This window comes from Zingiber officinale, chromosome 7B, assembly GCF_018446385.1.
Source record: "Zingiber officinale cultivar Zhangliang chromosome 7B, Zo_v1.1, whole genome shotgun sequence".
Classification (NCBI taxonomy): Eukaryota; Viridiplantae; Streptophyta; class Magnoliopsida; order Zingiberales; family Zingiberaceae; genus Zingiber; species Zingiber officinale.
In genome coordinates this window covers 106103414-106116705 of record NC_055999.1, presented here as the reverse complement: position 1 = coordinate 106116705, position 13292 = coordinate 106103414, and the positions used below count along the sequence as shown (strand labels likewise).

Here is a 13292-nt window from a genome sequence, read left to right as displayed (position 1 = left end):
TCTCTTATATTAGTTTCAACCTCTATAAACATAAAATTGACAAATTTTGTTCTCAATTTACAAAAATTAATATAATTCCTTCTTTTAACTAGTAATTTGGCTTCTTTACAATATAATATGGTGTCCCTTTGGATGGATCTAATGACTAGCGCATGAGGTGTTGTCATAATGAGGTCTGGGGTTCGAATTTCGGTTCCCTTATGTGCTAGTCACTATTTCAAAAGCTAGTAGTCGTCCGTAATTTACCTCCTCTGTGTTGACCTTGGGATGGATTGACGAAAACGCTGGGACGAACATATTAACCTTTTTACCACAATTGTAATATAATATGGATTGACTTTTCTAACCCAAAACCATTGTCGTCTTCACATCTATCGAACTCCACTCTTCTTATGGAAAACAAGGTGAGCTAACTAGCAAACTAAAAATATTTTTTTTATAAAAAAATCACACTTTTAATTTTCCAACCTAACATGACAACCTAATAATTAATAAAAAAAAGCCATTTTGGAAGCCAACCAAAGATGGCACATAATCAAACAATTCTGGAAGGCAACCAACAATCTCTACCTCCAAAACTTTTCCCCTATAAATCTCCTTCTCAATTGCTCCACTCCTCATTCATCATCACCACAACCTCAACTCCTCTTCTCTTTACTAAACTTAATTTTTCCCATGGCTTCCTCTTTTGCTCTCTTCGCCATGACAATTCTGATGGCTCACCTCGGCGCATGCAAGGCGGCTCGGCATCTCCTCGACACAACGGCGCCGCCACCGGTGTTCCCTGCCGTTCCGCAACTTTCCGCGCCACCAATGCCGGCAATGCCAGGGGTCCCTCAACTATCAGCGCCTCCAATGCCGACGGTTCCCCAACTGTCGTCAGCGCCTCCAATGCCGGCAATGCCAGGGGTCCCTCAACTGTCGGCGCCCCCAATGCCGACGGTTCCTCAACTGTCGTCTGCGCCTCCAATGCCGGTGATGCCGACGGTGCCTCAAGCGCCGACACCTTTGACGCCGGCCATTCCAACGACTGTTCCGCAAATGTCAACACCGCCGGTTCAAGCAGTGCCGACGATGCCGACGGTGGGAGTGCCGCCTTTGGCTTCAAATATCCCTGGCGTCCCACAACTTTCGCTGCCACCGATGCCGGCGACGGTTCCGGCAATCCCTTCCAACCCCTTTGTTGCCCCACCGCCGACGACCGCAGCTCCATGACGTCGATCATATTCAGTGATCTCCTTCCAATCCTATTATTATATATTATTTACGAGTGTGTACTTTTAGAGCGTATTGTAATCTTTAAGATTTTCATCATCATGCCTTTGTTTGGGTCATTACTTAGCTAATTAGCTTGTATTGTCATGGCATATGAATAAATTTAATTATAGTTTCCATATTTATTTAATTAGTTCTTGACATTCAGTACTCGTATTTAAAATTTGGATTATATATTGAGTATGTTTCTGCTTTAGCAAAAGTATTGATTTTGAGAGTGAGTTGATTAATGATGGCGTACGTCCTTGTGTAATTTATAGTACATATTCTATTTATCTTGTTTTATTTGGTTCACAAATGAATTTGATCATGCGGAATATAATTAATTACTATAGAATAAAAATGGAGTACGAGTCCATATGCTCTTGTATTGGATTCAAGAAGTAGCTAGCTAACTCAAGGATACACTTAGCAATATTTGTCCATCATTTTTCATCCTAGATTCATGTTGTGTATATCAATCACATTATGTTCATTAATACTTAGATAATGAGACGTGCATATAAAAATTAACTTGAGCACAGCCCTCATCAACTTAGCTCACGCAAATTGTTTCATTGATTGTCCGAACAGATTTCGGGCTTCATTCATGTTGTAGGTTGTGTTGGTGTTAAGAAGGTGAAAGGGTGCATCTTCCTTTTCATCTTCCAATCCTTTATCATTCCTCCATTAATGGAGATAGAGGAAGATGAAAAGTCATCTTCCTCTATAAAATAGGCGTCCAAGGCAATTGGTGAGAGGTGGAAAAAAATGAGATGAGAACAAGAGAGAAAGGAAGAGGGGACTTGCTAGGTGCGAGTTTTTGGACAAAGTCAAAGAGAATGAGTTCGTCCCATATGAAAGGTCTCTGTGCAAGGTTCACCCATGTGCACAAGATTGAAAGAGATATGAAGAACATTCAAGATTGGTTTGTCTAATCTCGAAAGAGGGATTTGGTTTGTAAACCATGAATAACTTTTCGATTTGTTCGTGATCGCTCTTTCTATAGCAAGTCCGAAGATTATATTCCGTCATTGATTGCAGATTTGCGAGAGATCGTTATAAGTGTTTACAGTTTTCGTGTTTCTGTATTTTTCATGCTTAGAACTATTAACAGGTTGATACAAGGATGACCTAGGCATAGTACGGGGATGACAATTAAGATAAAGTGATAGTTAAAAGTCAAGAGGAGATGACAGTTAAGGTCATGATTATGTGTTCAAGCAAGCCACTCCCATACTCTTGGATATAACTTTCAATCTACTCCCAGTCGGCTCCATGTCAGTCGAATCCCAGGGCTCCCTCCACTTCTCCTAAACATAGTTCCCAGTCTATTTTCGACCGACTCCATGTTGGTCGGACCCTTAGACTTAGTCCCCCCACTTCTCTAGGACATAGCTCCTAGTTTACTCCTGGTTGACTCCATGCCGATCGGACCCCAAGGCTTAGTCCCCCACTTCTCTTGGGCATAGCTTTCATTCTACTCCCGGCCGGTTCAATGCCGGTCGGACTATTGTTAGGAGACAACATTGTCAAGGAATCGCAACTACTTGTCAAAGAATAATAGCCGACCGTTAGGAAATATTCCAATGTTTTGTCACATGCATGAAGCGGAACCTTCCTGTACTCAATGGGAGTTCACCGTATATCCTTTATCACCTGACATACACTGATACTCGACATTATCTGATGCTTGATGATTACGGAGCTTATGAAAGACAATATAAAAAGAGAAGTCCACTCCGTTGGCTAGGTACACATGCTTTAGCACACACACATCTACTAACATTCTACTTTTTCTACTCAACCTCTTTCTGACTTGAGCGTCGGGTGTTTGGGACAGGGATCTCTTCCCTAGTTTTCACACTAACACTCTCGAGTGCTTGGTCTGTGGTGTCCATGGGTTCATGGGAACCATCGAAGATCATCTCCCCTTGCTTCGCTGAAGGCTTAAAAGCTTGCAACACTTCCGCTGGCCCCAAATCTGGGTCCACTCTTAGTCAACAACTTTTGTCATCGGTATCTCCATCCGACTCAGCTTCTGGACGAGATGATAGTTGTTGGAGCCCTTCTTGGTTGCTACGACCACCACTGTGCCAGCAACGCGATCCTTCAATAGCAATTGCTCCATTCAAAAGAAAAGAAAAAGTTACACCGGGGCGTAATTTGACCATCTTTGTATGCTTGACCAATTCGACCAATACGTGATGATCCGGTGGTAAGGGTGGGGCCCGCCTGGTAGGTGGTCATTGCCACATGGAGGGTCATAATCAAAATGGTCAACGTCCCGGGCACTCGTTTGATCGGGCGAACCACCTTCCCGATCGGCATGAAGAGTAGCCGATCCGACACTTCGACAGCTCGGCCAAATACCGAGCTTCCGACGTTCAAAAAGCTCAAGCATGGAAGGACGAGGGCCGAGCGATCGTCTCGCTCGGTTAAACGGTGGACGCAGCCCCGACCAAGCAGGCAGGGCTCCCTCGCTCGACAGGACGGAGCCGGATAGCAGACCATTGTCCGAGCGGATGCTCGGCCCGACCACGATATCACCCGGACAGCGGACTGGCTGAGCGGCTCTCCCGCTCGACCCAATAATGGACAAAAGGAGCAGTTGGGAATATTTTCCTAGGGACCAGTGTCGTCGACAGGCGTATAATTGGCAACATGGTCAGACAGAGAATCGTAGGGTGGAAGCTTCCACTGTCACGGCAGGGATATGCTCGGGCTGTTAAGGTATGACGTCAGTCACGCTTTTCTGACACCTCCTTTCCAGGTATGCTCTGAGAAGCGTGCATGCCTTGGGAAACATGCACACGCATCTTGGGAGCCCTATATAAGGACCCCCAGACTTCGACGGAGGCATGTTCACTCCCACTGTAGCTACAGTTACGTTGGTGCTCTCTTCTCTTCTCCACTCCATTTGCTTGCCACGCGGTGACTGACTTGAGCGTCAGAGGGTCATCCCCGAGGAACCCCTCCCCGGCTCGACACTAATGACTTGTGGTTGCAGGCTTAGCTCGTCGGAGGCCAACGTCATCTTCAATCTACATCCAGTCAATATGAGCGTCATCTCCCCAGCACCTGTCGACTCGACTCTCGGACATGATCACGTGACTTGCTTAGTCCAACCAATCCAATTGATGGCCTATCATCGACTCGTCTAAAGCTACCCTAGTCAATCTTTTAATCTCACCTACTTAATCTACTAACCTATTTTTGGTAGCTTTTTTAATTTGATGTCAAACCGTCCAAGATCCGTTCCAGCTTTTAGTAAGGAAAGATGAATGCAGTTGACCTTTCGAACTACCTGTAAAATCCATCAGTGCCCTCTATTGACCTCCAACTCAATTGAGATATATATACTGTTAAGCTAATTTGAGCAACCCTTGCATCAAAATATGTCCGAATAGGCACCTTAAATTAAACATTAATTTGAGTTTTTTCAAACCCCATAAAATAAATCTACACTTGTTCTTACCAAACCACGACACATAATCACATTACTCATTTTGGAAGCCAACCAACTTCATCTACCTTCTTGCAAAGATCGATCTATATATAAACACCATCACCTTGCTTCATCCTCACATCCACTCACTGCCTGAGCTCTTAATTATCCGTATCGACTCCACTTGCCTAGCTCTCATTCCATGGCTTCCCTTTTCAGTCTCTTTGCCATGACAGTCCTGATTGCCTCCTTTGGGCATTGCCACGCAGCTCGGCATCTCCTTGACGACACAGCACCGGCTGCTGCACCCCCGGCTGGCTTAGCAGTCCCAACCCTACCAATGCCAACACTTCCGGCAGCGCCACCATTGATGCCGACGGTGCCAACCGTTCCGCAAGTCTCAGCGCCATTGATGCCGAATAATCCGATGCCCACCGTCCCAACAATGCCGGTGGCAGGAGTGCCACCGTTGACTCCCATGATTCCAGCCATTCCCAAAGTTTCACTGCCTCCCATTCCTTCGGTTCCGACCATCCCTTCCATTCCTTTCCTCAGCACTCCACCTCCTGCAGCGTCTCCATAATCCATATCGATGGTGTATTTTAGTTTATAACAGCGTACGTGTCTAGATTATATATGTGTGTATGATTTTAGTCATGACCATTATGATGGTTTTGTTAGTGTATTGGCAAAACTTTGTGTACTAGTATGCATTATGCAGTAACATTTGAATAACTAATTGTTTCGGTTGCATGTTATTATAACTTTGCATGTTCATTTACTTTAGTACTATGAAATCTTAAAAGCTTTTCTATGTTTTCATGGCGTAGCACAGACAATGGGTGCATGATATTTCTAGTGTAATGGTCAGGGGTCAATTCTCAGGAACTGACGACCTGTGATTTACTCCGCCATATACCTATGGCCTGTGTACCTGCATGAACCTCCTTCCATATCCGTGAGACCGATACTAAATGACCATTAAGGTAACGAATCTTCCTTTTTTAAAAGCTTTCCTACATTCAAAGTCAGATCGAGTTGGCGAAGAGTTGATGGATGGTGTTTGTTTCCATCGAAACAAGGTCCTCCGCCACATAAGCTAAGAAAACAAATGATCGCATGCCATTTGGCCCGTTTGACTCTCTTTTAATGCTCAAGCTATTTGTCTTCTCTAATTCATTTGACTTATTTGGTTAACACTATAAGAACTCTCAAATAGAATGGAATTAACGATGAAATTTAATTTTCTTCCCTAATTAGTGACTGAAAATTATATTGATAGTTAATTTAGTAATGAAATTTAAATTCAGTTAATTGGCGACGGAATCTTAATTTTACTGTCAACTTAGCAACGAAATCTTAAATTTATTACTAATTTAGAGACAGAAACTTAATTCCGTCGCTAGCAATCAAAATTAGGATTTTGATTCCTAATTTTTCTTCCCAACCACTCTTCCTCTCCGATCTCCAACATGCTCCTATCCTCTTTGAGTTTTGACATGCATTTCGTCAGTACACTCCTCTCCTCTCATCCTGTCGCCTCCGATTTGATCGCGTCTTGGTTACAACTTCACGTTGAGGTCGCGAGCGACCTCGTGTAGAGATCGTGAGGCCGGGCACAACCTCTGGCAGGGCGAGCTTGGCCGACCGTGAGCTCTACCTAGAGCTCGATCGGGCATAGCCTCAGCCTTGGCCGAGAGCTTATCCCCAAGCTCGAAGTAAGGTTGCCAGTCGAACCGTGAGATCAGTCCTAGGCTCGAAGCAAGGTTGCCAGTCTATCCGCGACCTCGTTCCTAGTCGGGTGGCCATGCAGCCCTAGCCGAGCCCACGTGTAGCCCTAACCAAGAGCGCATACGACCTTGCACGGGGGGTCGGGCGGGTGTGCAACTCAGGTATTTGATTGTTGTTTATGCATCCTTTTATTTGATTGTTACTTCATGATGTTATTCGTGCAAGATTCTCTATTTGAGGTAGTTTGTGTAGACTTTGGCGTTTTCTTTGGAGATAATCTTCATTGTGTACCAATTTTAGGTATACGATCGATGATTATTTATTAATAATATTAGGTTTTAATGATTTAATTAAGCTTAAGTTTAAATTATATGTATGCTTAGTTTTACACATTTAATAATATTACAAATTTATTTTTATTAGGTTATAATATGTATGAATAAAGCTGAGATGTACAATATGTCAGAAAATTAATTTATCACTGATGAATATTTTGATGGAGTTGAAGAGTATGTAAATTTTGGTACGCATCATCCAAATTATATGGATAGTAACAAGTTACGTTGTTTGTATAATTATTGCAAATGTAGAAATATAACTATTCGTGATAAAGATACTGTGAAAAATAGTTTTGTCTAAATTATTACAACTGGTACTATCATAGAGAATTTTATTTGTTTGAGCCAATTGAGCACTCTGTTGCTTCATCATTTGATACTATTACTCAAGATAAATTATCATCTAATGACAATGCAACGCAATCAATGGTTTATGATGTGATGAATGCGCTCAATCATTCGAAAATTTATAAAATACCAATACCCGAAGTTCAAAAATTATATGACATATTAAAGGCTAGTGAAAAAGAAAGGTGAGAAGATATTCCTTCTAATTATTCCCAACTATCAACTATTGCAAGGCTATTGAACATCAAGACAAATTATCATTTCTCATAACGATGTTACCATGACATTTGTTAATTGATGTCAAAGTTATTCCCCAGGGATAACATATTGATTGATAGCTTCTACAGTACAACGTGAAACCCATTACCTTGGAAGCCTTCCCACGACTACCCTACACAATTGTAAGGCAATAAATCAGATATCGAGTAGGACCATATGTGGAAGGGTATTTCCACCTTTTTTTTTTTATAGGAATTCAACCATTGCTTAATTCTATAAATCTACTACATGGTTACCAGCTCGGCTACTCCTTTTTTTTGCAAGAAAGGTGAAACTTGTCGCCCTAGCGCCCCCAACAACTACCTCACACCATTAGGAGGGAGTAAATCAGGAAATTGAAGTAAGCCATCACATAGGAGGATATTTTCACCTACTTTGTCAGGAATTAACCCTTGCTCCATTCTGCAAACCTACCATGTGAAAACCGGCTCGGCTACCCCCTCAGGCACATGAGGTGGCATTATGAGTATGTACACGAAAGAGATATAATGTGTCATCCTTTTAACTCCCTTGTTTGAAAAATATCTTAATATAATATTTTTCTCCTTTGCAATAGAACCACATAATGTAAGATTGAGACTTTCTGTTGGGTTGTAAGGTTGCAAATAAAATCTCATATTAAAAAACACATGAGAAAGATCATGGATTTATAAAGGAAAGATATCTTCATTGGTATAAGACTTTTTAGGTAGAGCTCAAAAATAAAATCATAAAGCCTTAGGCCTAAAGTGGATAATATTATATCATTATAGCGATATCTAAATTTTTTTTTGTTCTAACAATTTGTATCAGAGCCTAGACTGCCAGAAGGTCTAATCGCCGACTATGCACAAGAGATATGATATAATTGAGTCATGTTAGTAGAATATTAACCTCGAACAAAGGAAGTGGAGGCTCCCGTGTCCGAATCAAGAGGACTAAACACCATGTAGGAAGTCGCAGTTGCGGCTAGACAAGGAAGTCCTAGTAGGTCGGGTGGACCGAGGGACAAGAAGATCTGGTGGATTTGGATTAGATGTGGGAAGTCTGTAGTCTTTCATTTGAGGGGAGATTGTTGGTTGCAAGGTTGCAAACAAAGTTCCACATTAAAAAACACATGGGAAAGATCATGAGTTTATAAGAAAAAGATATCTTCATTGGTATAAGACCTTTTGGATAAAGTCTAAAAATAAAATCATGAGGGTTTTAGTCCAAAGTGGATAATATTATACCATTATAGAGATATCTAAATTCTTTTTGGTACTAGTAATTGGTATCAGAGCAGCACCGCTTCGAATCGGTGAAACCACCATTTGAGCAATTTTTTCGTGGTAGTGTTTTAATTTTTCGGAGTCGATCGGAATCGATACGATCACCTCTTCCCATCATTTTTTTCGCAATCAAGTTTTTTTGTTTCTCAAAGTTGGTGCAACACCATTTGAGTTATTTTAGTTTGTCATAAGTTCTTTATACTGCACTGTTAATCCTGGACCAAGTCTTGGGACAAGTCTCCTTGTTTTATTGTGTGCAAGATTCTTTCAAATGACATACCAAGGAGGCTACAGTACCGCATGCCCACCACTATTCTTTGGTGAAGATTTCGACTACTAGAAGCGCCGAATGCAGTACAACCTTAAAACGTAGGCTGAAATGTAGTTAATCATCTAGATGGGATTCACATATCCCACCGAAGATGGAACTCTTGTCCCCTGTGACAAATGGGACGCACCAACCCGTAAGAAGATCGAAGTCGATGCAAAGGCAACCCAGACCCTCCAATGTGGCTTAACTAAAGAAGAGTTAAACTGGGTAGGCCCCTTCAACAACACCAAGGAGTTATGGGAAAAGGTAATTGAGCTGCACGAGGGAAACTCCGATATAAAGGTAAACAAAATAGACCTAATTTTAAACAAATTTTATAACATAAAAATGAAGGAGGGTGCGATGGCAAGCTAACTACACGTACACCTCCAAGACCTTTTCAATGGTCTCCACGCAATTGGTCAGAAGGCGGAAAATCACGACATTATAAGGCATGCCCTTAACGCTTACCAAGGAACACTTGTAGACATCCATAGTGGGTGCTTACAAAATTTCTAAGGATCTCTCTTTAATTAGGTTAGATGAATTGTTTTCGGAATTCAAACTTCACATATAAACTAATGCTACTTGGGCCGAGAAAGGTATTGTGCTGTTTGAAGGGAAACTCACAAACAAGAAGTCAAAACCTAAGTATCGAACCAAACCTGAATCCAAAGACGAATCAGATTCTAAAGATGAAGACAAAATCACCATCGAACTAGTCAAACTAGTTCGGAAAGTACTTAAGAAGAAAAGGTGACCCAATATAGGAGCAAGATCAAGCAGTCAGGAGTGAATCAAACTACGAAGCCAAAGTTAGAAGTGACCTGCTGTGGGTGTAACTAGAAGGGGCACTACAAGCCGGAATGTCCAAATCAAAGAAGAAGGAGATTTTGAAAGCAACGTGGTTAGAATCATCGAAAGACTCCGACCAAGAACATGGATAAGTGAGCTTCCTTACTCTATCGGTACAAGCTTACATTGCCGAAATCGAGTCTGAAACCAGAGCCGCATCAGAAATTGAGTCTGAAAGAAGCCACGAATCTATATTCATTTTCAAAGGGCCAAACGATACTGTATGTTCTCTGGTTTCTAGTACTTAAGTAGATAAATTATAAAATTTAATTTCATACTTATTAAGAATGTTGGTCAAATCCAATCTTCGGGTCAAGTCATTTCAAAAGGAGGTGACAATCCTTAAGGATGAGACTAACCTAAGCTATTTGACTGAACAAGTTCAAGATGGAACTGTTGGTGCAAGTTGCACCAGAATCAAACATAAGTTTTGATGTTGTCAAAGGTTCAAGTTAAGTCTTGTTATGATCTAACAAGTTGACCGAGTGTGCAGGATGTTTACTCAATCAGGAAAGACCTAGTTGGAGGCTAGATAGGAGAAATCTTAGCATATCGTGGAACCCAGGTGCAAGTCCAAGTAGGTCGAGGGGACCCGAAGCTTGGCAATGCGATTAAGAGGTCTGGGGGACCGAAGATCAAGAGAAAAGTCCTGGGGAGCCGATCAAGGCTGAGTGAAAAGTCCAAACTAGATGTGGAGGATCAAAGTTTGGCAGGTAGGTTGAGGTAAACAAACTAGAGGAGCGACAGTGAGGTCGTGTTCCCGAAGGGAACAACCTAAGGTCGCTGATCCAATTGAAGAAACCGGGAAGGTTTCAAAGTTGAGATTAAGACAGTTCTACTGTTTTTCAAATTACTCCTACATTATAATATTATTGTTCTAACATCTGTTTTGCAGAAGATTTTTGCTTGACACTTTTTTGTAGGTACAACTGGATCGGTCGACCGAACCACTGTATCGGTCGACCGAACAAGGCAAAATCAGTGCAGTATTCAGACCAGACCAGAACAGAGTCCAAGTCCGATCAAATACTGATCGGTCGACCGAACCTTATGATCGGTCGACCAAACCCAGATGACTCAGCACAGACAGCAACGATCAGAGTAGAAGGAAAGCACACTGATCGATCGACCGAACCCATGGATCGGTTGACCAAACCAATCAACATTAAAGGTGCATTAACTATTGATCTCGACAAATCACGACGAACAAGGAAGGAACCTGTTCGGTCGACCGAAAAATGGGATCGGTCGACCGACCCCTTAAAGAGCATTGATTGCCGGAAATCGAGCCAGCGTCAGACTCCAGCCAGAAAGGAGGGGAGCTTGCTCAGTCGACCGAACAAGAGGATCGGTCGACCGAACGTTCAGTACACCTATAAAAGGAGGCTTAAAGTCTACGACTATACAACACTCTTTCTGATCGACTCAAGCTCTGTTCTGCAAGCAAACTGTGCTACAAGCCTTCATCAGCTCAGTAAGCCACACTATCCGGAAGTGCCGACCAAAGCTTCAACTACATTTACTTGTCGGTATATTTTTGTATAAGCTTGCATTGTAATTCACTTAAGCAGGATAGTAGGGTTGTTACTATCTTGCTCATTTGTATGATCTGCTTCTTTTCAAGGATCTCGGAAAGAAGAACTATAGTGATTTTTCCATCGGTACGATTAAGGATCGCGGGCCTTCGAGTAGGAGTCGAGCTAAGCTCCGAACGAAGTAAACGAACTTATCCCTTTATATTTTCCGCTGCTTACGCGAATTATTTTGAAATACGAAAAGAAAAGTTTTTAAAAGAGCATAATATTTCCCCCCCCCCCCCCCCCCCTCCTCCTCTATCGCTCGCATCCGATTTATCAATTGGTATCAGAGCCTCATTAGCTCCGAAAGTTTTTAACCGATTTTCAAAGAACTTTTTACAATTGTTTTCTTTTTCTTTTCTTGTAGAATAATTCTTTTCTCATTTCTATTTTTCAAGCACTACTAATCCCAAGATGAAAGTCTTGGAAATATTTTCTCTTTTAGTTTTTTCCTTGCAAGGATGTCGAACTCGTATCAAGAAGGTTACAGTACGGTCCGACCTCCACTATTCAAAGGAGAAAATTTCAGTTATTGGAAGAATAGAATGGAGTGTTACTAGAAGTCCGACATCGAACTCTGGTTCACGATCTTGAAAGGCTACACTCTACCGACGAAAGACGGAACAACATTAGAACCAGAAGAATGGACTCCCCAAATGATCAAGAAGGCACAACTGAACTACAAGGCGATCAACACCATTCAGTGCGGGCTCACAATGTAGGAATTGAACCTAGTCGGCCCTTACGACAACGCCAAAGAACTGTGGGACTCGCTAGTCAAACACACGAAGGGACCGATGAGTCCAAGGTAAACAAACGAGATTTACTTTTAAACAATTTATTTAATATAAAAATGTTTCCCGGAGAGATGACCTCGCAACTACACGCTCGACTGAAGGACATCCTAAATGGCCTCCACCTGATCGGGCATAATCTTGAAAACCGCAAAACGATAAGGCACGCTCTGAACGCTTTTCCGAGGAATGCTTTGTGGGCATCAATTAATTGTAGATGCGTACAAAGTTTCTAAGGACCTTTCAATACTCAAGTTAGATGAATTATTTTGTGAGTTGGAATTACATGAACAATCTAACATAAGCCATGTCGAGAAAGGAGTTGCTTTGTATGCAGGTCCAAGCAAGGAAGCAATTAAGCAAAGTCAAAAATGAAGATCGAGTCAGAAAGTGAGTCTGACTCTGACTCAACAAACGAAGAAGAGTTAGTCAACATGATTTGAAGACTTTTGACGAAAAAGAAGTTCAGAAGAAATGACAAGAAGACACTGCTCAACCAGACCCAGAACAAATCAGAAGTGATCTGTTATGGGTGCAACAAAAAGGGACATTTCAAAATCGATTTCCTGAATCGGAAGGAAGAAAGACCTAAATCGACAAGACGAAAGAAGGCTCTTCAAGCGACATGGGACGAGACTTCATCTGACGAATCCGACACTGAACAAACAAAGCATTCGAGCCATCTTACATTTATGGCAAAAAATGAAGTTTCCGACTCCGAGTCTGACGAAGAGTACGAGTCCGAGATCGACCTCAATTCCGACAAAAGCCACGGATCGAAAGATCCAAATATGGAATCCAAAGCTCTAGATAAATGGATCTTGGACAGCGGCTGCTCCAGACATATGACTGGGGATCAGTACAAATTTACCAACATTGAATTCAAAAACTTAGGGTCAGTTGCCTTTGGAAACAATGACAAGCTAAAGGTAATTGGTACAGATGAAATTCAATTAGAGTCTAACATTTCGATTAAAAAAGTTTTACTTATTGAACATTTTAATTATAATTTGCTTAGTATAAGTCAACTCTGTGATTATTGATTTAAGGTTAAATTTTTATCTTCTGAATGCTTGATAAGTTACAATGACTCAACTAATATGTTATT

The 13292-nt window shown here is 41.7% G+C and overlaps 1 protein-coding gene across 1 annotated transcript; it reads left to right on the top strand.

Moving 5' to 3' along the window:
• Positions 1-625: 625 nt before the first annotated feature.
• Positions 626-1405, top strand: LOC122004027 (vegetative cell wall protein gp1-like). The gene has a single exon (XM_042558979.1). It carries the CDS (start codon positions 676-678, stop codon positions 1213-1215), a length of 540 nt encoding a protein of 179 aa, XP_042414913.1. The 5' UTR covers positions 626-675; the 3' UTR covers positions 1216-1405.
• The last annotated feature ends 11887 nt before the right edge of the window (positions 1406-13292 follow it).